This window comes from Ursus maritimus, unplaced genomic scaffold, assembly GCF_017311325.1.
Source record: "Ursus maritimus isolate PB19 unplaced genomic scaffold, ASM1731132v1 scaffold_4, whole genome shotgun sequence".
NCBI lineage: Eukaryota > Metazoa > Chordata > Mammalia > Carnivora > Ursidae > Ursus > Ursus maritimus.
The window spans coordinates 46372691-46397620 of NW_024426552.1; the positions used below are offsets into that span (position 1 = coordinate 46372691).

At 40.2% G+C, this 24930-nt stretch overlaps 1 protein-coding gene and 1 pseudogene across 1 annotated transcript in view; one reads left to right on the plus strand and one right to left on the minus strand.

Annotated features, from left to right (window-relative positions):
- Positions 1-1579: 1579 nt before the first annotated feature.
- Positions 1580-3067, minus strand: LOC103673280 (annotated as a pseudogene).
- An 8713-nt stretch (positions 3068-11780) lies between these two features.
- The window catches only part of ADGRG7 (adhesion G protein-coupled receptor G7), a 102689-nt gene continuing 89539 nt past the window's right edge, over positions 11781-24930 (plus strand). The window contains exon 1 of the mRNA XM_008702015.1: positions 11781-11971. Coding sequence (XP_008700237.1) covers positions 11857-11971 — 115 coding nt within the window. The 5' untranslated portion in view covers positions 11781-11856. The remainder of the gene's footprint in view (positions 11972-24930) is intronic.

Consider the following 24930-nt stretch of genomic DNA (forward strand, 5'->3'; position numbering starts at 1 on the left):
TATGACTAACGTGAAATGTTAGAAGTGAGAAGGCACCTCTTACCTGGTCACCCTCATGATCTTGGGCTGTTCTGCCTGTTTTCCAAATGTCCTAAGGGAGGATTACGGAGTTCAAGTAAGAAGCTTGGGGTGGAACGCAAATAATCCCTATTTGAGGATTTGTGTCTGAAGCTAAAATACATACAGGTTCCAAAACATATAGACATAAGCTCACCCGAGTATGCAAGGGGCCTAGCAATTTAAAATGGAACTCTGTCTTCTGACGAGAAACTGCCCCGGATTCCCTTGCCTCTCAAATCGGGTCTAAGTTAATTAGCGTCATGTTGAAATAAAATCATTTCACTTGAACATAATTCACTATGTAGTTATGCTGTCAGACTGTCCAACAAAACCCTTGGACCAGTCAGGCTGACTTGTTTTCTGTTCCCCCAAATACGTTTAATTTCCAAATCTATGTTGTATCAACTACCCTACCTCCCCAGGTCCTTGCATTCTGACCTCTGGAGATTCTTTAAGGCTCAGTTCAAAACCTTTCTTTGCTACTGTTTCATCCCACTCTTCTCTGCCTGTGAACTCACAGCACTAAGTACAGAGTGACATCGGATCATATTCCATCCAGTCCTGTAGTTATCTTTTTTCTTTTAAAGATTTTATTTATTTGAAAGAGAAAGAGAGAGCACAAGCAGACAGAGCAGCAGAGGGAGAAGCAGGCTCTTCGCCAAGCAGGGAGCCTGATGTGGGGCTCGATTCCAGGTCCCTGGGATCATGACCTGAGCTGAAGGCAGACGCTTAACTGACCAAGCCACCCAGGCGTCCCAGCTGTAGTTCTCTTTATACATAAATTCTTCCTTCTTAGTATTTTACAATCCCCTAAAGACGATCATACTTCTTTTTTTGTGTGTTTAAAAACATAGACATTTATTATTATAAAATCAAGTGGTTTTATAAAAAGCATTATATTTAAAGATGATTTAATACACATGCATGTTAAAATAAATATAAATTATGATTCTTTTGAGTGCAAACAAGTGGTTACCCAAAGGAGAAATAAGACCTCCTTATTAGTTGTAATAAAACCTACCCCTGAAAAGTTAGAAGGTCTTACATGAAAGTATTTATATTGTGTTCTTCTACTGCTCCTCATGCTTGCTTTTAAAGAATCAGAATTTAAACAGAATATGAAAAAATCAATTATAAATAAATATAAAAATATACCTGTATAAGATTTTTATTGAAGACATGATTATCATTGTATAAATGCCTACATGTGAGATTATAAATAAAGTAAAATGTTGAAGGACTGTGTTTTCTCAATTTTAGAGAAGGGGAATTTTCTGAAGACAAATATTTGAAGTTAAAGTACAAGGACTTCACTAATTTCACACACTGGTATCATCAACAGATTGTGATGAAACGGAAACCGCTCTTTTTAAGACAAAAATGCTGTCTAATAGGAAAAGCACAAATTGGGCTTTCTGAATCACAAAAGTTCTGAAACAGAAAGGTAAAGTGACAAAAAAAAAAAAAACCAACAATGTGAAATTAAGAAAAGTAAAAGTTGTATTTTGGGGTTTCTTTTTTACACAGCTATGCTTCGTCTAGGGAAATCTTCCACAGGCATGCTTTTTGTGGCATCCAGTTGGTTCTATTCCTCTGTGAGCCCTGATAAAGATGACACAGCTTCCATGAAACAGCTTTCCTCCGGCCTTTCCATTGGGTGAGGATGAGCCTTTTTCTTGTGGAAACTCATGAATCTCTCAGTTCCGTGAACGTCGGCTTCACGCGTGGGTTATTTGCTGGAGCTAATAATGGGAAGGGCCCACAAGAGGTACTGAACACAGTCTGGTTTTCCGGCCTTCCTGATTCCAGGAGACAAACCATACAGAAGGTTTTAATCGTTCAATATTTCTGTGAAGGTCTGAAACCGGTACATTTCTTTTAACCAGAAAGGCACAGGCAAGGTAGAGATTATGGAGTCAGCCTGAATGAGTTGTTGATCTTTACTGAAGGCATCCGAAAACATCTAATCGAGCCTTCGGGTAGGAATGTTAACATCTGCCAGTGTATATAGAGGTGTTAGGCTTGACTCGAGATAACGCAGTTGAGGAAAAGGCACTAAATTCATGCTGGTTTCATTAAGGTCCATATTAAGGGACCCTTCAAGCCTGGTTCAGCAGCAAATTTGCCACAGTGGTATTCATTGCATCGAAGGGCTTCTGGTGCCACTTTTCAAAAAACCCTGGCACTTGAAGTAACCAGACTCTTTGGCTTTATCGTTGTACCCAGCTTTCCGGAATTCACCATGAGGTCAATCCTGCTAATGATGTCAAATAAAGATTAGTTGTCAGTGGGAATACACAGTGTGCACACTCATGAAGACCCTTCACTGCCAAGGTGCTAATATAAGACAAGGTTATGAGATCATCCTCTTCAGAAGCATAAATTAGAGCCATGAATCTGTAGAGTTCTGAGAATTCACCCTCAAGCTCTTTTAAGAGAAATGTTTCAAGTCCAGATCCTGTTCCCCCTCCCATGGAATGTGTAATAAAAAAACAACAACACTGCAAACAATCACAGGGCTCTGCCAACTTTCTGATTTTCTCTGAAATCTGTTCTTCATAAAGACTGCCAAAAACTTTGTGACCCGTAGCCCAATTATTCCCTGAGCCAGAAATATCGGTGATGAGCTGCTTGCTATCAAACACATCTCTCAATGGGCCCTGCAGAATTTCATTTATTACCCCTTCCTCCATGTTGATCAAGACAGCTGGTGCTTTCAAAAAATAAATTTTCCTCTAGGAAACACTGCCACCATCACCAACCACTCTGGTATCATCATTTCTGAAGAAGCTGTTTATTGCCTCATTATAAATTCTTTCTGGTTGGCCTCAGCATGCTCCCTTAGTGCCAGATCCCAGAAGCAGCAGTCCATCCGGTTTCCACCCTGGCCGACCAGTACGACCACCATGGACTGGGCCACGCTGCGGGCGCGGTGGGATCCGGGCACGGGGGAGCCCGCGCCTGCTTTCCTACTCCCAGCCTGGCCTGGCCCACCGGCAGCAGCCATACTTCTTTTGTCTCTACTGTAACTCCTAAGGAACCCTCCTCAGCTTGTAGCATTGCAAAGTGAGCTATAGCAACATAATAAAGAGAGAAAAACCAAAGGAAGATATTATTTAGAGGAAAGAGGTCTTAAAAGGTTGTCTGTAGGTGAGGACTTGGAGGCCAGAGAGTTAGTGATTTGTCCAAGATCATGCAGTCAATTAGTGGCTGAGCCCATGAAGGAACGCAAGTCTTCTGATACCAAAAGTTGGGGCTCTTTCCACTTTAGAGGTTACATGACTGCAGGGTGAATAGCTCAGTTCCTTCTTAGATGGACCTGCCTCATTCTAAAGACCATCTGCCCCCATCCCTGCTCCCCACATGGCTTCTGTTCAAATATCTGGTCAGACATTTTCTTAGTCAGTTTGGGCTGCTATAACAGAGCACCATGGACTGCGTGGTGTGAACAGCAAACATTTATTTCTTACAGTTCTGGAGGGTGGGAAGTCTAAGATCAAGGCACCAGCAGACCTGGTATTTGGCGAAGGCCTTACTGGTTTGCAAACTGTCTTGTATCCTCATGTGCAGAGACAGATTGTCTCCCTCCAGTATCTTCTTTATAAGGAAATTGATCCCAGCATGAGGGCCCCTCTCTGATTATCTGATTACCTTCCAAAGGCCTCACTTCCAAATACAATCACAGTGAGGATTAGACTGGATGAATGGCTAAGTACTGGATATACTGTGTAATAAACAGCGGAAAAGACAATAGCAATGATGCTACCCTCTAGTGGCAGAGCGTGGCAACACAACGCATAAGACTACCAGGTTCACGTCCTAAAAGATCGAGTCAGACGACAAACATCGTTAGAGGTAGAGTTTGGGTTAGTTTTTAAAATCTTAATTTTTAAAAAACGTTAAAATTAAAAAAAAACAACCTAATACATCCGTGACCTTAACTTGCACTTACACTTAACATCAGTTTTAAGCTTAATGTTTTAGGCTTGAAAATAAGGCATGTATTTGAACTGCAAAATGGATGCTGAACATAATATGGCAAATGCCAGGAATGAAAATATTATCTCTCCCAAGCTGTATTACCAGCTATAAAATAGAGTCACCTTATTGAGAAACCTGATGATAACTTGGCTTGGTTAATACGTTTATGCTGTTTTATGGCCCCACACGGGTTGGCAAGTTTCCTTAACTGGTCTTTTTGTCATTCATTCCAATATTCCTCAGGTAGGAATGTAGAGTAAACACCAGAGGAGTAAATAATTTACCAACTAGTGACTTCTGCATTATTGTCTTTGATGTGCTTATATGCCTGTTCTCTAACTCGATCACAAACTCCTTGAGTATCATACACTATTATTAAGCTTTCTGGGGATTATGCGTCTCAGCTGGAAAATGCATGGTGCCTGTTGTGACGTGGCTCCTGTATTATTCAGCGTTCTCCAGAAACAAAACCAAAAAAAGATATATAGGCCAATTAATTTAACAATTAATTAATAATTATTAATCAATATTAATAAAAATAATTATACTAAATGGAGAGATTTAGGATCCAGAATACTATCTTGTCAAGATAAAAACAGTGGGATTTGGGCACCTGGGTGGCTTAGTCAGTTAAGCGTCTGCCTTCAGCTCAGGTCATGATCCTGGGGTCCTGGGATTGAGTCCCACATCAGGCTCCCTGCTCAACAGGGAGTCTCCTTCTCCTCACTCTGCACCACCCCCTTGTGCTCTCTCTCTCAAATAAATAAATAAAATCTTTAAAAAAATAAAAATAGTGGGATTTAATGCAGGACATTGAAAATACCAAGAAATTTCACCTCAGGTACGCTTATGATTTCTTACTCCTATTTTCAGAAGGACTAGTGTTCACACGGGACTAGTGTTTCTTGGCTGAGGCTCTTTTTTATTTACTGTAAATTTTGGATCTGCATTTCACCCAAATGAGGCTTTTTAGAAAGGAAAGAAGAAAATTAAACTATTTCCCACACTATGCCTCTCAACCAACCCATAACTGACCAATTCTCTCCTCTTTCAATCTTAACCACACACCTGTGGCTATCAGCTCAGATTTGGGGGATATAAAAGGGAAGGAATGAAAGAGGAGAAAGTGGGAAAAGAAAAGATAAGGGAACAAGTCAGAAGAGATGAAGAGAGGAACTGAAGTTCTCTGGAGCAAGATGCAGAAGTAAACTTCAAACTAAAAAAGAATGTGAGGGTTCCTTTTCTTCCATCTTCTGGAGCACAGAGAGATTAATTCAGAGTTACATTAATCGGAGTCCAGAATCTTCTGTGGACACATAGTTTAATTTCATAGACACCAAACTTCTGCTAGTGTTAAGTGAATTACTTTCACAAAGTGATGCTGATTTTTCCTCTGTGGAGCAATCAGCCATCAAGATCCTCGAGACCCTCAAGATCTAGAACACCTGGGTCTGGAGAGCATGGGAGGCACCTGAAGAACCAAGGCACGAAGAGGAGAGGAAAGTGGGAAGACACGAAGAAAGGTCAGTGATCTAGTGACTTTCCCTCGGCCCAGGAAACCTTTTGCTATAACCTTTCTCCCTGCCCCCCATTGACCACCAGGTAGAAACAGAGGTGGGTAGGGGTGTATAGATAGGTGAACTCAACCGTTTCTCTGTTAGCAGTGGCTCAGAGTTTTCACTAACGAAGGGGTGGTAGACGCCATTGGGAGGCTTTCCAATGGAGAAACTCAGGCTCATCTCTAAGGAACAACAGGTGGGGAAGTTGAGACTGGCCTTTGTCATTAGTATCAGGGGAGGTAAGGTAAGCAGGTTTCTGTGTAATTAACTCTCTATTGGGTTCACAGTCCAGATAGTAGGGAAAGAAAAGAGATTTCAGAACGTCTTGATGCTTCTGAGTATAAGCTCATTAAGAATCTGGTTAAATAAATGAATAAGATAAAATAAAGACTAGTGGTTTCACAGATGAGAGAAATATAGGCTCCTTGTGCATTTGAGCAGGCTTATCGGAACATCTGGCAAGATTTCCATAAGCATTAACAGAGGACTGTCCTAGGACACAAAAAGTCCATTTAATCTCTTGCCATTTGCTGGTTTACTGCAAACTTGATTCACTTCCTTTGGGAAAATTACCCTTGAACAGTGATTATAAACTTCAGCAGTCATCAAGTTGGAAGACTAGTTAAAACACAGATTGCTGGCCCCACCCCCAGAGTTTCGGATTCAGTAATTTCCTATTTTATTGAATGGGTTATAATGTTAGGACATTATTTTGATGCTCAAATTGCCAGAGGTGAAGAAAGCTGTCTTCACTTTGGGGGCAAGAGAAAATGGAACTAGACACTTGATTCTCAGTTTTGTTTTGATTTAAATTCAATTAGCCAACATTTGGTACATCATTAGTTTTTGACGTAGTGTTCAATGATTCATTAGTCGTGTATAACACCCAGTGCCCATCACATCATGTGCCCTCCTTAATGCCCATCACCAGTTACCCCATCCTCCCACCCACCTCCCTTTCTGCAACTCTCCATTTGTTTCCTACAGTCAAGAGTCTCTCATGGTTTGTCTCCCTCTCTGATTTCTTCCCATTCAGTTTTCCCTCCCTTCCCCTATTCGTTATATTCCACACATGAGTGAAACCATATGATAACTTTCTTTGTCTGATTGACTTATTTCACTTAGCATAATACCCTCTAGTTCCATCCATGTAGATGCAAATGGTGGGTATTCATCCTTTCTGATGGCTGAGTAATATTCCATTGTATATATGAACCACGCCTTCTTTATTCATTCATCTCTTGAAGGGCATTTTGGCTCCTTCCACAGTTTGGCTATTGTGGACATTGCTGCTATGAACATTGGGGTGCATGTGCCCCTTCTTTTCTCTACATCTGTATCTTTGGGGTAAATACCCAGTAGTGCAATTGCTGGGTTGTAGGGTAGCTCCATTTTTAACGTCTTGAGGAACCTCCTTACTGTTTTCCAGAGTGGTTGCACCAGCTTGCATTCCCACCAACAGTGTAAGAGAGGGTTCCCCTTTCTCCACATCCTCGCCAACATTTGCTGTTCCCTGTCTTGTTAATTTTAGCCATTCTGACTGGTGTGAGGTGGTACCTCATTGTGGTTTTGATTTGTATTTCCCTGATGGCAAGTGATGTGGAGCATTTTTCATGTGTCTGTTGGCCATTTTTATGTCTTCTTTGGAGAAGTGTCCATTCATGTCTTCTGCCCATTTCTTGACTGGATTATTTGTTTTTTGGGTGTTGAGTTTCAGAAGTTGTTTATAGATCTTGGATACCAGACATTTATCTGTTATGTCATTTGCAAACATCTTCTCCCATTCCACAGATTGTTGTTTAGTTTTGCTGACTGTTTCCTCGATTCTCAGTTTTATCCAATTCTCATTTGGAGTGAACAACTTTAGCCTTTACTGTAGGCATTCCCATCCCCTTGCTATATTTCTAATTATTTCCTGAGTCCCAGAAAGGGGAGATCATTCACACGGAGAGTACCCGGGGATAGGTGGGGAGCTCTCACAATCGTGCTTTGCTAACCCAGAACCAACAGGTTCTGATATACCAAAGGAGACTGTAGTCCTGCCACTGAGGGCTTGGTGCTTGGCTTGCTGGAGTAAGGGCTGTAATGATTGGTTAGCTTGCCTTCCTCCCCTGGCTGAATGAGATACCTTCATTCCAAAGAGCAGACCGTTCACGCATGTGCAGTATGCCCCGGGAGCTGGCCTATATCCAAAGACTACAGCACAACAGCCCTGTTCCAAACACTTGAGCATCAGCCCTGAGCACGTACCAGCTACACCTGAATCACTGCTCCTCTAGCCACTGATGGGAAAGGAAGGAAAAACAGCCCAAACCAGCAGCTTTCACTGTCTTTCTAAAGGAAGAATTCTAGCTTCTTCTTTTTCCCCCAGTTTTTAAAAATTTTAATTCCACTATGGTTAACACACAGTATTATATTTGTTTCAGGTTTACAATCTGTGTGCTTAAGATTCATGGGATGTCACTGCATTCAGGCCCTATGAATGTCCAGAACTAGAGAATATATGTATATTAATGTGTGATATATATCATAAACATTTATGCACATTTATAAATTTGTGTATATATACATAGTTTTGCATCTATTTATATATGAAATGTATTTATTAAATATATACATTGAAATATATATTATTAATATACGTAGAAAACCATGAGTTTGTATTGATACACACATCCATTTCCAATCCAACATTATAAGTTTCTATTTTTTTAAGTCACAATGGAGGTCATTTAGATCAAATATTAGAAATAAGAAGTAATATCACACCCCTTCCTTCCCTTGAAATACTTGACTTTGTTTCAGTAGTCAGTTTTCCTCTTTTGGATAAGAAGTTCATGATCGTATTCATGCGTTTATCTGATAGCCATTTCCCTTAAAGGAAATTGCTTCCTTCAGAATTAGCCCCCTGTAGCTTTTCTTTCTCCATGTTTCTGATGACCTGTTTTGAAATTCTTATGGAATTAAAGTTTTGTCCCTTTCCAAATTTGTAATTCCCTTCTCTTGGAGTAAGGAACTTGGCTCTCATTATTCTTCTGTGTTTACATATTTGATTGATCATCCTGTATGTAACTGATCTCTGATCTTCAGCCCCACCCTACCTGTGTGTGGACACTCTTCTCTCTTTGCTTGGGGTCTGACTCCTTATTTTAGGCTGCCACTCCGTGTGGACACCCTCCTCACTTAACTCTGCCTCTGAATTCCCACCACAACCAGCCCACCCATGCAGATGTACACATATGCCCTCCTCTCCCTGCTCTGGATTTGATTTTCCACATCGGGCTACTTCTCGCCTGGAGGCCTTCCTCACCCTTGGTTGTGAGGCTGCTCTTCCCCATCGCACGGATGGATGCCTTATTCACTCTGCTTAGAATCTGACATCTCACGCAAGGCTCTCTTGCACCCTTTGCCTCCCCTATTGGGCTCTGACATCTGCTCTGGTCTATTGCTTGACTCTTTTCTCACTATAAACACCTGCCTTGCTCTTCTTCAACTAATAACTTTAGGACTGAAATTTTCAGGAAGGCAAGGCCTCAACTAGGTTGTTTAAAATATGAAGAAATGATGGTTCAGATGCTTATGTGACTTGTCCAGGGTCACCGAGCAGATTAAAGACATTGTCAGTACAAATTCAGGTATTCCTGAGTATAAGCTATGTGAGGGCAGGGACCTTGACTCTCTTGTTCACTCTATCATCCTCGGCACCTAGCGCAATGTCTGCATGAGTAGAACAAATGAATAAATGAATTATTCCCTGTTTAGTTCTTTTCCTTTTCCTGTTTCTTTTTGTGATCTTATATATGTGTGTGTATACAAAATTGATGTCTATACATTTGTCTATAACCAATAGAAATCCATGCCCTTACATAAATGTCAACATCTAAATATCTGTGCCTAAGAATTTCTTCTATTCCATAAATTTCTAGAGTTCCTAGCTGGATAGTTGGCATATAAATGAAAATATAAAAGTACTAAGAATCTATAGCCATTATAATATCCCAGGATTCCAGCACTTGCATCGAGTACGGAAGAGAAAATGTCTGAGAACCATCAAAGTCAGTTTTTGGTCACCAGACTACATGACAAACGTGGGTCCCATGATCAGTTCCTTTAGTCACTCTGCGCAACTAAATAAGACCTTTCTGCAGATGATCGTGCAGAGCAGTGTCTCCAAAGCACGCTCTGAAAGATTGCTATCCCTGAGAAATTCTTGAGAAGAGGATTCTGTGGTCAACACTGGGAACTTGACAATTCACAATGTATGTGAACATATTAAAGGTTCTAAGAAATTCCAGAGTTGAAGAAAACTATTACTTTTATGTAACCTAATGTCACTCAAATTTCCTTAACCAGAGAGCTCCTGTTTAGAGTAATACCTGCCCAAGTCTCACTTCTTCATTCATACAATGGGCAAAAATACCTGTTACAGAATAAATGAGGTAAAGATATATAAAGTGCATAGCACAGTGCTTGGTATGTTCTAGGCACTTTGTAAGTGCTACCTTTTCCTTAGACATTATTTATTTAAAATGATCTCTTTTATTATTGAAAGAGTAATAGATATATTCATTATTATTATAATTGAAAAAATATTAAATGCGAAAGTTAAGAACTTCAAATTATAAAGGATGTAAAATGAAAAATGAGCTTCTTAGATCTCTGAGATTCCCAAGAAGAATTATTTTTAATGTACCCTTCCCAACATTTTCTGTGCAAGTACATGCAGACATCTCAGAAACAGATTTTTAAAAATCTATTCACAGCAAACGGAACAGTGGATTCACATTCATTTATGTTGTGCCGCTGCAGCATTACCTCTAAGTTCTTCCATTTGGGGGAACATCAATGTGTTTTTCTGAAATCTTGGGTGGGATAAAGGTTAGAGCCTATGTTCATGTCCCCTAAAGCTGTTTTTTGATAAAGTGAGTACTAGAGAGAATAGTGGAAATATATCGTTGTTTGGGGGGTTGAAAAAGTCAACTTAAATGTGTCCTCTTTTGTAAAATCTTTCTTAACCCACCAGGAACAGGACTCTGATTGAGGTAGATATTCATTCTTCCATTCTTTCCGTTCATGATGGAGAAGGGATGGGGGAGAGAACATGAGAGCCTGGGCAGGAGAGGGTCAGAGCTGCAGGTGCAGAGAAACCAGCGTACGTTGATCCAGATGGTAAGCTAGTCAGCCGGGGCTGCTGCAACAAAGGGTTACCACTCAGTGGCTTAAGCAACACAAATTTATGGTCTTACGGTTCTGGAGGCTAGAAGTCCAACATCGAGGTGCCAGCAGTGTTCGTTCCTTCCGAGGGCTTGGAGGGAAGGCTCTGCCCCAGGCCTCTTTCCTTGGCTTGTGGACAGCCATTTTCTCCCTGTGTTTCTTCCTAAATTCTTGCCTCTGTGCATATCTCTGTGCAAATTTCCTCTTATAAGGACACCAGTTTTGTTGGTTTAGAGCCTACTTTAATGACCTCATTTAAACTTGCTTACCCCTGTGATGACCCTATCTCCAAATAAGGTCACGTTCTGAGGTACTAGGGTTTAGAACTGATAGGGTTCTTTAGGGAGACACAATTCAGTACTGGGATTTTGTGCTTTTCAAAACTCACTCTGTGCTAGTAAAGCCCACTCACCAGCTGCGGCTTTCAAAATGGGGGTTCCTTTAAAAAAGTGCAAGTTCTAGAATCATGTGTGTGTGTCACTGCTTAAACCCCCTGTTGACAAGAGGGAGTCTGTGTGGCCTGAAGCTGTCAGGCTTCCTCTACTGGACCCCCCTAAAACCAAAGTATAAGAAGATGGCTTGGTTTCTTTCTTTCTTTTTTTGTCATGTTCAAGAAAATTTTTTTTGTTATGTGAATCACCATACAGCACATCTTGGTTTCTTTTTTATTTTTTTGTTCCCTTCCCCACCTTCTGTTTATCTGGACATTTATACTTTGACCCTGTCAATTATTCCCTCCCTTTCTTCTTTATGACCCTCAGTTATCTTCTCCTCCCATAATTCCAACCTCTTTTTTCCTGTTCTCGTTCAGTGAAGGATGAGGAAATTGCAATGAGAGCATGTACCTTTCATTAGATGATTCAAACTGCAGCCTGCCTGATTAACCTAAAAAGTCCTAAAAATGAGGCCTTCTGCCTGATAGATCACTGAAAGGAGGAATTATTTTTATTTTTTAGAGTAGTTTCTGATTAAGCTTCTTGGCTCAAGAAGAAAGACGCTACTTGTTCTTCCTCCAGGAGTGGATTTGTGGCTTGGCTTTCCCATGGCTTCCTGCCGTGCTTTCGACCTCAGGGCGCTGGTGGCTGTTGTATGTGGACTGCTGACAGCCATCGTTTTGGGACTGGGCATCTGGACAACTGTGATTAAGATCCAGAAAGGTAATGCTGTTTATGGTTAACTATGGTATGTTTATCTTTAACTTACTATGCTTAACTCAAATCAAGAGAAGGTATGGAGCCTCTGGCCCGACGCCGGTACTGCAAATAGCTGCGTCTGGGCTGAGGCAGCCCACCCAGGCGTCATGTGTGAAATACAACAGGCAAGGGTCAATCGATGGCTAGCATATGGCTGCACACACACGAATAGGAGTGTGTGTGTGAGTGTGCAGGGGGATGAATTACATAGTTTAGCCTCTTCTTGCTCTTTGAACTCCTTTTTTTTTCTAAGATTTTATTTATTCATTTGAGAGAGAGAGAGACAGCCAGCGAGAGAGGGAACACAAGCAGGGGGAGTGGGAGAGGAAGGAGCAGGCTCCTAGTGGAGGAGGGGAGCCTGATGTGGGGCTCGATCCCAGAACACCGGGATCACGCCCTGAGCCGAAAGCAGACGCTTAACAACTGAGCCACCCAGGCGCCCCATGCTCTTTGAACTCCTGACTGGATAACAGCTTAATTAAAATCATTAATAACACATGTTTGGGTTTGCTTAGCTAAATCCAAGAAAGATAAATAATTACGGACACACACAGACGTATGCACATAATCAAACATGTGCAGAATGGAATTTCACCTCCAGAAGAAAGTTTAGGGATGTTCTCACTAGGATTGTAAATAAAATCTTATGGGTTGTACACAAACTTCTCACTTTCCAAGTATTAAAAACTACTCAAAAATGAGGACTACTTAGAAAATGATTTTTCTGGTTGTTCAACAAATATTTGTTAGTAAACTGCTGTGTGCTAGAGCTGACACTGGAAGGTGGGAGGGGGCAACGGTGGGTAAAAGAATGACGTTAGAGGCAAACCCCCCAGAAACTCGCAGCAAAGACTGTCTATAGCCCCAGCGCTGGCCCCTGGGCTGCAGAGGCTCTCCAGAAAGGGATTCAAAGCTGGCTGTGCTGAGTATTCCCTTTGTAACAGAGAAAGATCCTAATAAAACCGGGTAAATAAGGGTGAGTAAAACCATCAAAAGAGCAGAGGGAGGGGTGATGGCCTCTGAGAAGGTAACTGAGGAGGATAGGAGGTGTGCAGAGCTGGCAGAAGCACAATGAGTAGCTGCGAGGACGCACTGTTGGGGACAAAAGAAGTCCGGTACATTAGCTGCTGGTGGAGGGGGAGCTGAGGAGGGAGCTGCTCGCCCTCCCCTCCCCCCACCCCTCAGACCTTTATTTAGAAAATATTGTACTAACAGGATTTGGATGATTAGCATGAGAAGATTTGCCAGAACAAAACCAATAACATTTAAACTTGAGAAAAATGTGTTTTTATTTGTTGGTTTAAGTTTTGTTTAAAGTTAAAAAAAATTATGAACTATGGGTTTCACCCTATTAAGGCTGCTAAATTTATAAGACTTTATTTAAAGAGTGTACTTTTAAGGAGTCTTTCTTTCCTCCCTCCTTTCCTTCTTTCCATTATATGACATCTACTTTAAAAGGGAAATTTGTGGTGAGTTATAAAGAACACAGGTACAATAGAACTATTAAAATAAGGACCAAAGTATAAAACATTATAAGGAAGTAAACAGAGGGAGTTGCTAAAAACAAATGCGAAACATAATTCCTGAAACCCATCCCTGAACTTCCTGAGGGCTAAGACCCCAAAGGAAGCGTAATAAGCAAAGAAAACCCTCGTTTAGCAGTACAAGCATACCAGCTCCTCAAAAAAAAAAAAAAAAAAGAGACAAATGTGTCCTTGCTCTGAATTTTTCTTAAAAAATGTTTAATTTGATTGTAGTTGACATACAATGTTACATTATTACATTCGCTTCAAGTGTACAAATGATTTGACAAGTTTATGATTCATGCTTATCTCATTTAATCCTAACACCTACCTTGAGGCAGTTATTATTATATCCATGATATTGATGGGAAAACTCAGGCTCAGAAAATGTTGTCAAGCCTACTTAGCTAGAGAGTGTTGGGTCTGGGTTTAAATCTAGATTATTCTGACGTTAGTTTCTTTCTCTTCACTCCCGCATATTCTGCCTTCCTAGAGGGAAGACAAGGGTGACTCAATCAATTAATTCATCTCTTTTTTTTTTTTTTTTTGAGGCAACTATGCCCCAAACCCCTAATTCACAAAGATAAGCAGTAACCAGTAGAATGGTTTGCTAGGCAAGGTTAGGCACTTTGGTAAGTCACATTGTTTGTCTTCAAGTCACCGAGATCTACATGACCAATGTTGCGTGTAGAGTGTAGATTAGTATGTTCACTTTTAAGGTTTTCTGAGTCTTTGAGTGTTGTTTATAGACATTTGGAGTAACTGCTCTAGCTTTGCCACATTCTTCTAGGGTTTTTCCAAAGTATTTCCTTCAGCTTCGCAAAGTTATGTGATTGTCTGCTGTTGAACTTCTAGTCTAGAGCAGCAAGAGAGACTGCATTTAGACTGCATTGCCTGGAAAACTGCTCATGTTCTAACAGCTTTCCTCCTGGTGACTGCCTTTAATGGAAAGATTACTCACATTCACGTAAGCCCCAACATCTACTGGCCATCAAACAAGCCATGAAAGAAATTATCCCTAATTATTCTAAGTGTAATTATTCATCTTTTCCAATGAATCGTTAGTTTGTTTATTTATTTATTTATTTATTTATTTATTTATTTATTTTTAATGTTTTTTTATTATATTATGTTAGTCACCATACAGTACATCCCCGGTTTCCGATGTAAAGTTCGATGATTCATTAGTTGCATATAACATCCAGTGCACCATGCAATATGTGCCCTCCTTACTACCCATCACCAGCCTATCCCATTCCCTACCCCCCTCCCCTCTGAAGCCCTCAGTTTGTTTCTCATAGTCCATAGTCTCTCATGCTTCATTCCCCCTTCTGATTACCCCCCCTTTCTTTATCCCTTTCTTCCCCTACCGATCTTCCTAGTTCTTATGTTCCATAGATGAGAGAAATCATATGATAATTGTCTTTCTCTGCTTGACTTATTTCACTTAGCATTATCTCCTCCAGTGCCGACCATGTTGGTTTAAATATCAAACAACCTTTTCACATTAAATATTCCTTGTAGAATATCAAATAATATGCACCTTATCTAATGTGTTTTCAGAATGGACAACAATAAGGGGCTCTATCTCTGTTGGACTTGTGCTCCCAATAGCAATGAACCTTGTGATACAAGAAGCAGCGTGGCTTTTTGGCCCAATAACACTTGAGGAAAGTAAAATGAAACATAATTAAGTTTTATTGTACATCTTTCCCTTGACATTTTCCAACTTGAGCTAGGCCTGATGTAAACACAGACAGATGTCCATAATCATAATAGTAGGGGATGTTTTCCTTAACTCTTAGGGAGAATATCTTAACCTCATAACATATTAGCACTGATGATAATGCCTTATTGAACCATATCCTGTGTCTCTTCTAGATTATAAAATTCCTCCTCTCTGCCATCGTGAGTGCCTTTTCCACCCCTCTCCAGATGCTCTGACCTTCATTTCCTATCACAGGATTCACTTATGCCTCAGGCCAACAAGAGATTTAGCAGGTTGAAATATTCCCAAACCCCAAGGTCAAACTTCATAGCATTGGAATTCTTGCACAGTAGGAAACGTGGATTGTGGGGAAAGGTCAAGGAGAGTTTACTGATTCTCAGAAAATAATTTGTACACAGATGCTTGACTTTCATTTTACTCAATTACAGTGCTTCCTCAAGAGGCAAACTTGGTAATAAGTCAAACTCATTGAACTGCTCCTGGAGTACAGGTTGCATTTGGGAGTTCAAAGAAAAGGTCCCCATGGAAACGGTTGGGTTTTAGGCAGCTATAGTGTTATTTAGTCTTAATATCTATTCTGCTCCTTTCCCCAGTTTCCCTTCTTACTTCCTCATATAAGCACTCTCTAAATCGAGAACACAATTACTATGAAAGGGAAAGGATTTGTTTTGGGAGGAATAAATTTTGTTATGTAATTGCCTGAGGGGCATGAATTATTTTAACATCAGTGATGTTCAAATTGCTGATCCCATTTTCAAAGTCAGTTTCTTAAATTAAGAGGCTAGACGCTTGGCTTAGTGGATTTTTCCTTGATTTCCAGGTATTAGTTTTACTTAAATTTCTGAATACGACCGCCATCCATAGATCTTTTGATAACATATGTTACTGAAGAATGTCTAGTATGAAGTATGGTGATTAGGACTGTGCACATGAGAATAGGGGGTGGGGGAAGTAAATGAGTAGGAAAAAAAAGAAGTTCTGGAGCCTGACTGCCTTGTTGAAATGCCAACATCACCACTTACTAACTGAGTAAATTTGAGCAAGTTACTCAACATTTCTGTGCCTCAGTTTTCCTATAATGGGAGTAATAATATACCTACCTTACCGGGCTCTCATTAAATGATTAAATGAGTTAATACACTTGTAGGTTTAAGATGACATCTAACACACTATAAGCACTCAACAAATGTTAAGTGTTATTTTTAATTTATGAATTCTTCGATAATTTAGTGCATAGTTTTCTCCACTCCCTGAATTATACCTTGAATAGATGCCATTGACCTAGACTGGACCTTTGGATTGAAATTCAGCTTATAAAACTGAAAGTCTACTATAGGTATAATCATTAAGTTCAACTGATTAATTTATTTAAAAAACTTTTTAAAAGATACAATTTATTTTTATTTCAGTGTGGGGGAGAGAGAGAGAGAGAGGGAGAGCTTGAGCACATGGGGGAGAGAGAGAGGGAAAGGGAGAGGGGAAACAGACTCCCGATTCAGCAGACCCAGTGTGGCTTCTGAAGCGGGGCTGAATCTCTCCACCCTGAGATCAGGACCTGAGCCGACCTGAGCTGAAACCAAGAGTCAGAAGTCCCACGGAGTAATCCACCCAGGTGCCCCTCAACTGATTAGTTTAAAACAGAAACAGAAACAGTTCTAAGAATTGCTGTATCTTCCTGCATTAAAAAAAATATTAAACTATGCTATGCCATCAGGGAAAATTTTATTAAAATATGTAACCAGTTTATTAAACTATGTAACCAGGTAGTTCTTTCGGAATAACTTTTACCTTAAGGAAAAACTATACCTTATGTATTTTATTTGTTTAAATTTTTTAGGGTTTCTTTTCACAATGGAATATGCTTTCCTAAATATTGTCTTCTCATTTAAGAGGAATCTTCCTCCTCATCCAAATATTTCAAATTCCTGGTCTGGGACAAATGACAGATACCAAGACGTTAAAACCCTAAGAATTGGAGCCAGACACTAGAGTCTTCTGATGGAATTTCTTTAACTAAGGAAAGATATTTTTATTCCTGCACTTAATTAAACTAGACTTTTCAAAACAGATTCTAATTTTGTCTAGTTGAGGAGAGGAAATGAAATTCACGTTTTCCATTTGAAAGTTTTAATATTTTCTGCTACTTTCTCAGGCATCATGAAGGGGTTTTACATATGTTCTGCATTTAATTGTCCATGTTTGTGTAGTAAAGATATTGAAAATAGTGCTAATATTTCTGGAAATATTACTTATTATAATTTAAGAAAATGTAGGGAAATATTAATATTATATTGGTGTTACAAAAGAAAAATACTACTATTAAACATATTCCAGTGTATTAATCTTCCAGTAACTTGAAGCTGATGATTACCCTCCCTGTTTTCCTGTGGTAAAGGCAGCACTGTTAGGAGAATTAGGAGAGTTACGAATCAAGCAGCACTTGATTAGTAAACAAGAGATCTGAGTTAACGCCACTCAGCTATCAGTTAATTACTGATCTGGAACAAGTTACTCTTTATATAGAAGGTCCTCTTTATGTCAAATGGAGATGTTGGGCTAATGAATAGCTAATGTCATTTTTATGAGTCCATAGGTTTAAAAACTAGTTAAATGAAAGAAACAAAGCACTTAATCTTTCTGGGTTTGATTTTCTTTACTTAAAATATGGAGGTTTAAAAATACCAATACTCCCTTTGTTATATTTTGTGGGTAATTTAAGGGGACGGGGTCTTGAAATGGGGAGCAAAAGGTGTTAAAATTGTGATTATGACGGAAGAGTGGTAACTCAGCTTGGGCTTGATATCCTCAACCAAAATGCAAATTCCAGAGAGGCCAGTGAGCAAACATTTGTTGAGTACTGTCTATGCATCTGTCATGGAGCTGGACCTGGGGATAAAAGAAATTTAAAAAATAAAATATAAAAGAAAGTCAATTCTAGGGAAGGCTGTTTGGCAGTAATGAAAAGAACAAAGTAATGGAATAGAAATTAAAAACAAAACAAAAGCAGACATCAATGAAACCAAAAGATAGTTTTTTTAAAAGATGAATTTAAATAAATACCTGGTGAGATTTGTTAAGACAAAAAGGCATAATTAAGCAATATATACAAAAATAAAGGGGGTCATAATACAAGTAGGATAACAGACAAGATTTAAGCAAAAGTCAAGTGGGAATGCTAACCCAGAGCCTGAGTCTCCCCTTCCCGGCTTGCCTCCTTGCCTCTGGGTCCTCAGGAACCCTGCTGGGCTTCCAGGGATTGTGGGTGCCTCCCCCCACCACCCCAAGTTGGCCTCTCAGGGAGCAACGGCACATTCTCTGAGGGGTGGCTGTTCATAGCTTGATGGTGTGGGCTAGGGTGTCTGTAGGTGTGAGCACAAAGCATCCTGGGAGTGGGACTGAGACAGGCATGGGGAGAAAGGCGGCAGCTGCAGCTGGGGCTGCTTGCCACATTCTGATGTAGAAATCCCAAGGAATCCACTGTTTCTAAATTCAGACATGGACTTTCAGGTCCTTATGAAGGTAGGTTTATCATGGCATTAGAATCAAACCCATGGATTTTATTTAGCAGCATAGACTAATTTGTAAGTTTTACATTTACTTTTATATAAATGGCATATAGGTCTTCATTGTACTTTGTCCCAGACCCTGCATATAGTTGTATTGTTAGTGAAAATTCAGATTAGTACAACCTCTTTGGGGCAAGCTGGAAATAACTGTCAAAATGACAAATGTGGACACTTTGGCTCAGAATTCCAATTCTGGGAATGTATTCTCTAGATGAATTTGTACAATTGCAAGGTAGAATTTGTACAGGGTCATTTTGAAACAACAATTGAGAACAACAAAAGTGTCCACAAATAAGGGGTCAATTAAATAAATTAGGGTATATCCATACAACGGACTATAATATAGCTGTAGAAGGAGAGGTGGAAGTTCTCTATGAACTGTTGTGGAAAGATTTTCAACATGCATTGTTAAGCGCAAGAAGAAGCTACAGAAAAGAGAAAGAAAATAAGACTACAGATTCATATTGTTTGTACTGAAAAAAAGATTGGGAAAAATGAGTAGAAATTATTACTTGTGTATATTTAGGGATGAGAGCAAGATTATATACCTTTGTATGTTATTTTTATTTTCCAACTCTGTGAATGTATTACCTATTAAAATATAAAGTAAAGCAGTGATTACAAAAACCTAATAAAACCATAAGCAAATACTATGGAAAACCTTATCCTGGCTAATATAAAAACTTTGGCCAGGTGGCAATTTTCTAAAAAAATGTAAATGACCAAATTCACCCCCAAAGGAAGGAAAAAACCTAAATAGAATAGTAACAATTAGCTCTTGGAGGAGTTAAGATGGCGGGGAGTAGGGGACCCCTTTTTCAGCCGGTCCCCCGAGTCAAGCTGGATAGGTACCAGACCAGCCTGAACACCCACGGAACCAGCCTGAGATGCAGGAAGATACATCTGGATCTCTACAAATGAACATCTCCAGCGCTGAGTATTGAGGTACGAAGCGGGGAGCCGTCAAACTGGGCACAGATATCGGAAGATAAACGGAAGGGGGAGGGAGCCAGCGCGTTCGGGCCTGGGAAGCGGTAGCCACCTGCACAGGGGAGTGGGTGGACTCCCGGACCGGCACCTGCTTGAGAGCAGACTGACACCATGAGCCGGGGAACGCGCGCCACCAGACCGAGACTGGGAGCTCCGGGAGTGTGTGGGGGCGGCTGGCGGCTGGCGGTGATAGAAACACAAAGGACAGAGATGCACCAGCCCTGGAAGTGAGGGCTGGGACGCCGGGTGTGGGGTGCACAACCCAGGACGCTGCAGGGTTTAGCAGCACCAACAGAAAAAGAGATAAAGTGGCCAGAAGAGCCCAGTGGAGAGCGGACTGCAATCCCTCTGTTCTGAGACAGAGGCTGGGATTCGGCCACTGCTGCTCTGACTCTCAGAAGAGGCACAGCAAACCACCAGGGAAAGCCGCCAGAGAACAAAAGCCTGGAAATACCGGCTCACAGCATGCCCATCCCCATCCCCCCTCGCAGGGGACACGGAGACTCTACCCAAACAGGGTTGCCTGAGTGTCAGCGCATTAGGCCCCTCCCCCAGAAGGCAGGCTGAAAAATCAAGAAGCCCACATCCCTAAGGTCCCTATAAAACAAGTGCACACTGCCTGGGTCCTGGTCAATAATTTGGGCTCTGGGCATCCCTGCAACCTCTCCTCATCAGAATGACAAGGAGGAGGAATCTTCAGCAAAGAAAGGAGACAGGGACTGTGGCCTCTGCCACAGAACTGATGGATATGGATATAACCAAATTGTCAGAAATGGAGTTCAGAGTAACAATGGTCAAGATGATGTGTAGACTTGAAAAAAGTATTAATGAAAATGTTAATGAGAATATAGAATCTCTGAGGGTGGAAATGAGAGTGAATCTGGCAGAAATTAAAAATTCTATGAGCCAAATGCTGTCAAAACTAGATGCTCTGATGGCCAGGGTGAATGAGGCAGAAGAACTTATTGGCGAATTGGAGGATGGGCTAGTAGAAGAGAAAGCTAAAATAGAAACGTGGCTCAAAAAAATCCAATCTCAAGATATAAGTTACGGGAGATTACTGACTCAATGAAACGTTCCAATGTCAGAATCATCGGCATCCCCCGAGGGGGTGGAGAAAAACAGAGGTCTAGAAGAGATATTTGAACAAATTGTAGCTGAAAACTTCCCTAATCTAGCAAAGGAAACAAGCTTTCGTGTCCAAGAGGCAGAGAGGACCCCTCCCAAGCTCAACCATGACAAACCTACGCCACGTCATGTCATAGTGCAATTCGGAAATATTAAATGCAAGGATACAGTATTGAAAGCGGCCAGGGCAAAGAAATTTCTCATGTACCAAGGCAAAGGTATCAGAATTACGTCAGACCTGTCTACACAGACCTGGAATGAGAGAAAGGGTTGGGGGGGCATTTTTAAAGCTCTTTCAGAGAAAAACATGCAGCCAAGAATCCTTTATCCAGCAAGGCTGTCATTCAGAATTGATGGAGAAATAAAGACCTCCCAGAATCGCCAGTTATTGACCAATTTCGTAACCACGAAACCAGCCCTACAGGAGATATTACGGGGGGTTCTATAAAAGTAAAAAGGCGCCCCAAGAGTGATACAGAACAGAAAGTCACAATCTATAGAAACGAAGACTTTACTGGCAACATGGCATCATTAAAATCATATCTCTCAATAATCAGTCTCAATGTAAATGGCCTAAATGCTCCCATAAATGACACAGGGTTGCAGATTGGATAAAAAGACATGACCCATCCATTTGCTGTCTATAAGAGACTCATTTTGAACCTAAAGATGCATTCAGACTGAAAGTAAAGGGATGGAATACCATCCTTCACACCAATGGACCTCAAAAGAAAGTTGGGGTAGCAATTCTCATATCAGACAGATTGGATTTTAAACTAAAGACTATAGTTAGAGACACAGAAGGGCACTATATTATTCTTAAAGGATGTATCCAACAAGTGGATATGACAATTATAAATATATATGCCCCCAACAGGGGAGCAGCAAGATACACAAGCCAACTCCTAACCAGAATAAAGAGACATATAGATAAAAATACGTTAATAGTAGGGGACCTCAACACTCCACTATCAGCAATAGACAGAGCACCGGAGCAGAAAACCAACATAGAAACAAGAGCTTTGATGTTATACTAGACGAGCTGGACCTCATAGATATATATAGAACACTACACCCCAGAACCAAAGAATACTCATTCTATTCTAATGCCCATGGAACATTCTCAAGAATAGACCATGTTCTGGGTCACAAAACAGGTCTCAACCGATACGAAAAGACTGAAATTATTCCCTGCATATTCTCAGACCACAACACTTTGAAATTGGAACTCAACCACAAGGAAAAATTTGGAAGAAACTCAAACACTTGGAAACTAAGAACCATCCTGCTCAAGAAGGATTCGATAAACCAGGAAATCAAAAATCAATTTAAATAATTTATGGAGACCAACGAGAATGAAAACACAACGGTCTAAAACCTATGGGATACTGCAAAGGCAGTCCTAAGGGGGAAATACATAGCCATCCAAGCCTCAGTCAAAAGAATAGAAAAATCTAAAATGCAGTTTTTATAATCACCTCAAGAAGCTGGAACAGCAACAGAGGGACAGAATTAATCCACACACGAGAAAGCAGTTGATCAAGATTAGAGCAGAAATCAATGAATTAGAAACCAGGAGTACAGTAGAGCAGATCAACAGAACTAGAAGCTGGTTCTTTGAAAGAATAAATAAAATTGACAGACCACTGGCAAGACTTATCCAAAAGAATAGAGAAAGGACCCAAATTAATAAAATTATGAATGAAAAGGGAGAGGTCACAACCAACACCAATGAAATTGGAAGGATTATTAGAAACTTTTATCAACAGCTTTATGCCAATAAATTAAGCAATCTGGAAGAGATGGAGGACTTCCTGGAAACCTATAAACTACCAAGACTGAAACAGGAAGAAATTGATTTTTTAAACAGGCCAATTAATTATGAAGAGATTGAAACAGTGATAAAAAACCTTCCAAAAAACAAAACTCCAGGACCGGATGGTTTTCCCAGGGAATTCTACCAAACATTCAAAGAAAAAATAATACCTATTCTCCTAAAGCTATTTCAAAAAATAGAAACAGAAGGAAAGCTACCAAACTCATTCTATGAGGCCAATATTACTTTGATCCCCAAACCAGGCAAAGACCCCATCAAAAAGGAGAATTACAGACCGATTTCCCTAGTGAATATGGACACCAAAATTCTCAACAAGATCCTGGCTAATAGAATCCAACAGTACATTAAAAGGATTATCCATCATGACCAAGTGGGATTCATCCCTGGGGTACAAGGGTGGTTCAACATTCACAAATCGGTCAGTATGCTACATCATATCAACAAGAAAAGAGTCAAGAACCATATGATCCTCTCAACAGATGCAGAAAAAGCATTTGACAAAATACAGCATCCTTTCTTGATTAAAACCCTTCAGAGTGTAGGGATAGAGGGTACATTCCTCAATCTCATAAAAACCATCTATGAAAAGCCTACAGCAAATATTATTCTCAATGGGGAAAAGCTGGAAGCCTTTCCCTTAAGATCAGGAACATGACAAGGATGCCCACTCTTGCCATTATTATTCAACATAGTACTAGAAGTCCTTGCAACAGCAATCAGACAACAAAAAGGGATAAAAGGGATCAAAGGTATCCAAATCGGCAAAGAAGAAGTCAAACTGTCTGTCTTCACAGATGACATGATACTCTATATGGAAAACCCAAAAGAATCCACCCCCAAACTACTAGAAGTTATAGAGCAATTCAGTAATGTGGCGGGATACCAAATCAATGCTCAGAAATCAGTCGCATTTCTATACATGAATAACGAGACTGAAGAAAGAGAAATTAGGGAATCCATCCCATTTACAATAGCACCAAAAACCATACGTTACCTTGGAATTAACCAGAGACGTAAAGGACCTTTATTCTAGAAACTATAAATCACTCTTGAAAGACATTGAGGAAGACACAAAAAGATGAAAGAATATTCCATGCTCGTGGATCGGAAGAATTAACATAGTTAAAATGTCCATGCTACCCAGAGCAATATACACTTTCAATGCTATCCCGATCAAAATACCCTTGACATTTTTCAAAGAACTGAAACAAATAGTCCTTCAATTTGTATGGAACCAGAAAAGGCCCCGAATCGCCAAGGAACTGTTGAAAAGGAAAAACAAAGCTGGGGGCATCACAATGCCGGATTTCGAGTTGTACTACAAAGCTGTGATCACAAAGACAGCATAGTACTGGCACAAAAACAGACACATAGACCAATGGAACAGAATAGAGAACCCAGAAATGGACCCTTGGCTCTTTGGGCAACTAATCTTTGATAAAGCAGGAAAAAACATCCGGTTGAAAAAAGATAGTCTCTTCAATAAATGGTGCTGGGAAAATTGGACAGCTACATGCAAAAGAATGAAACTTGACCACTCTCTCACACCATACACAAAGATAAACTCCAAATGGATGAAAGACCTTGATGTGAGACAGGAATCCATCAAAATCCTAGAGGAGAGCATAGGCAGCAACCTCTACGACATCAGCTACAGCAACCTTTTTCATGACACATCTCCAAAGGCAAGAGAAACAAAAGATAAAATGAACTTGTGGGACTTCACCAAGATAAAAAGCTTCTGCACAGCCAAGGAAACAGTAAAAAAAAAAACTAAGAGGCAGCCCATGGAATGGGAGAATATATTTGCAAATGGTACTACAGATAAAAGACTGGTATCCAAGATCTACAAAGAACTTCTCAAACTCAATACGTGAGAAACAAATAAATAAATCATAAAATGGGCAGAAGATATGAACAGACACTTTTCCAATGAAGACATACAAATGGCTAACAGACACATGAAAAATGTTCAAAATCATTAGCCATCAAAATTCAAATCAAAACCACACTAAAGATACCACCATATGCCACTTAGAATATGGTAAAAATAGACAAGGCAAGAAACAAGAAATTGTTGGAGAGGATGTGGAGAAAGGGGATCCCTCCTACATTGTTGTTGGGAGTGCAAGTTGGTACAGCCACTCTGG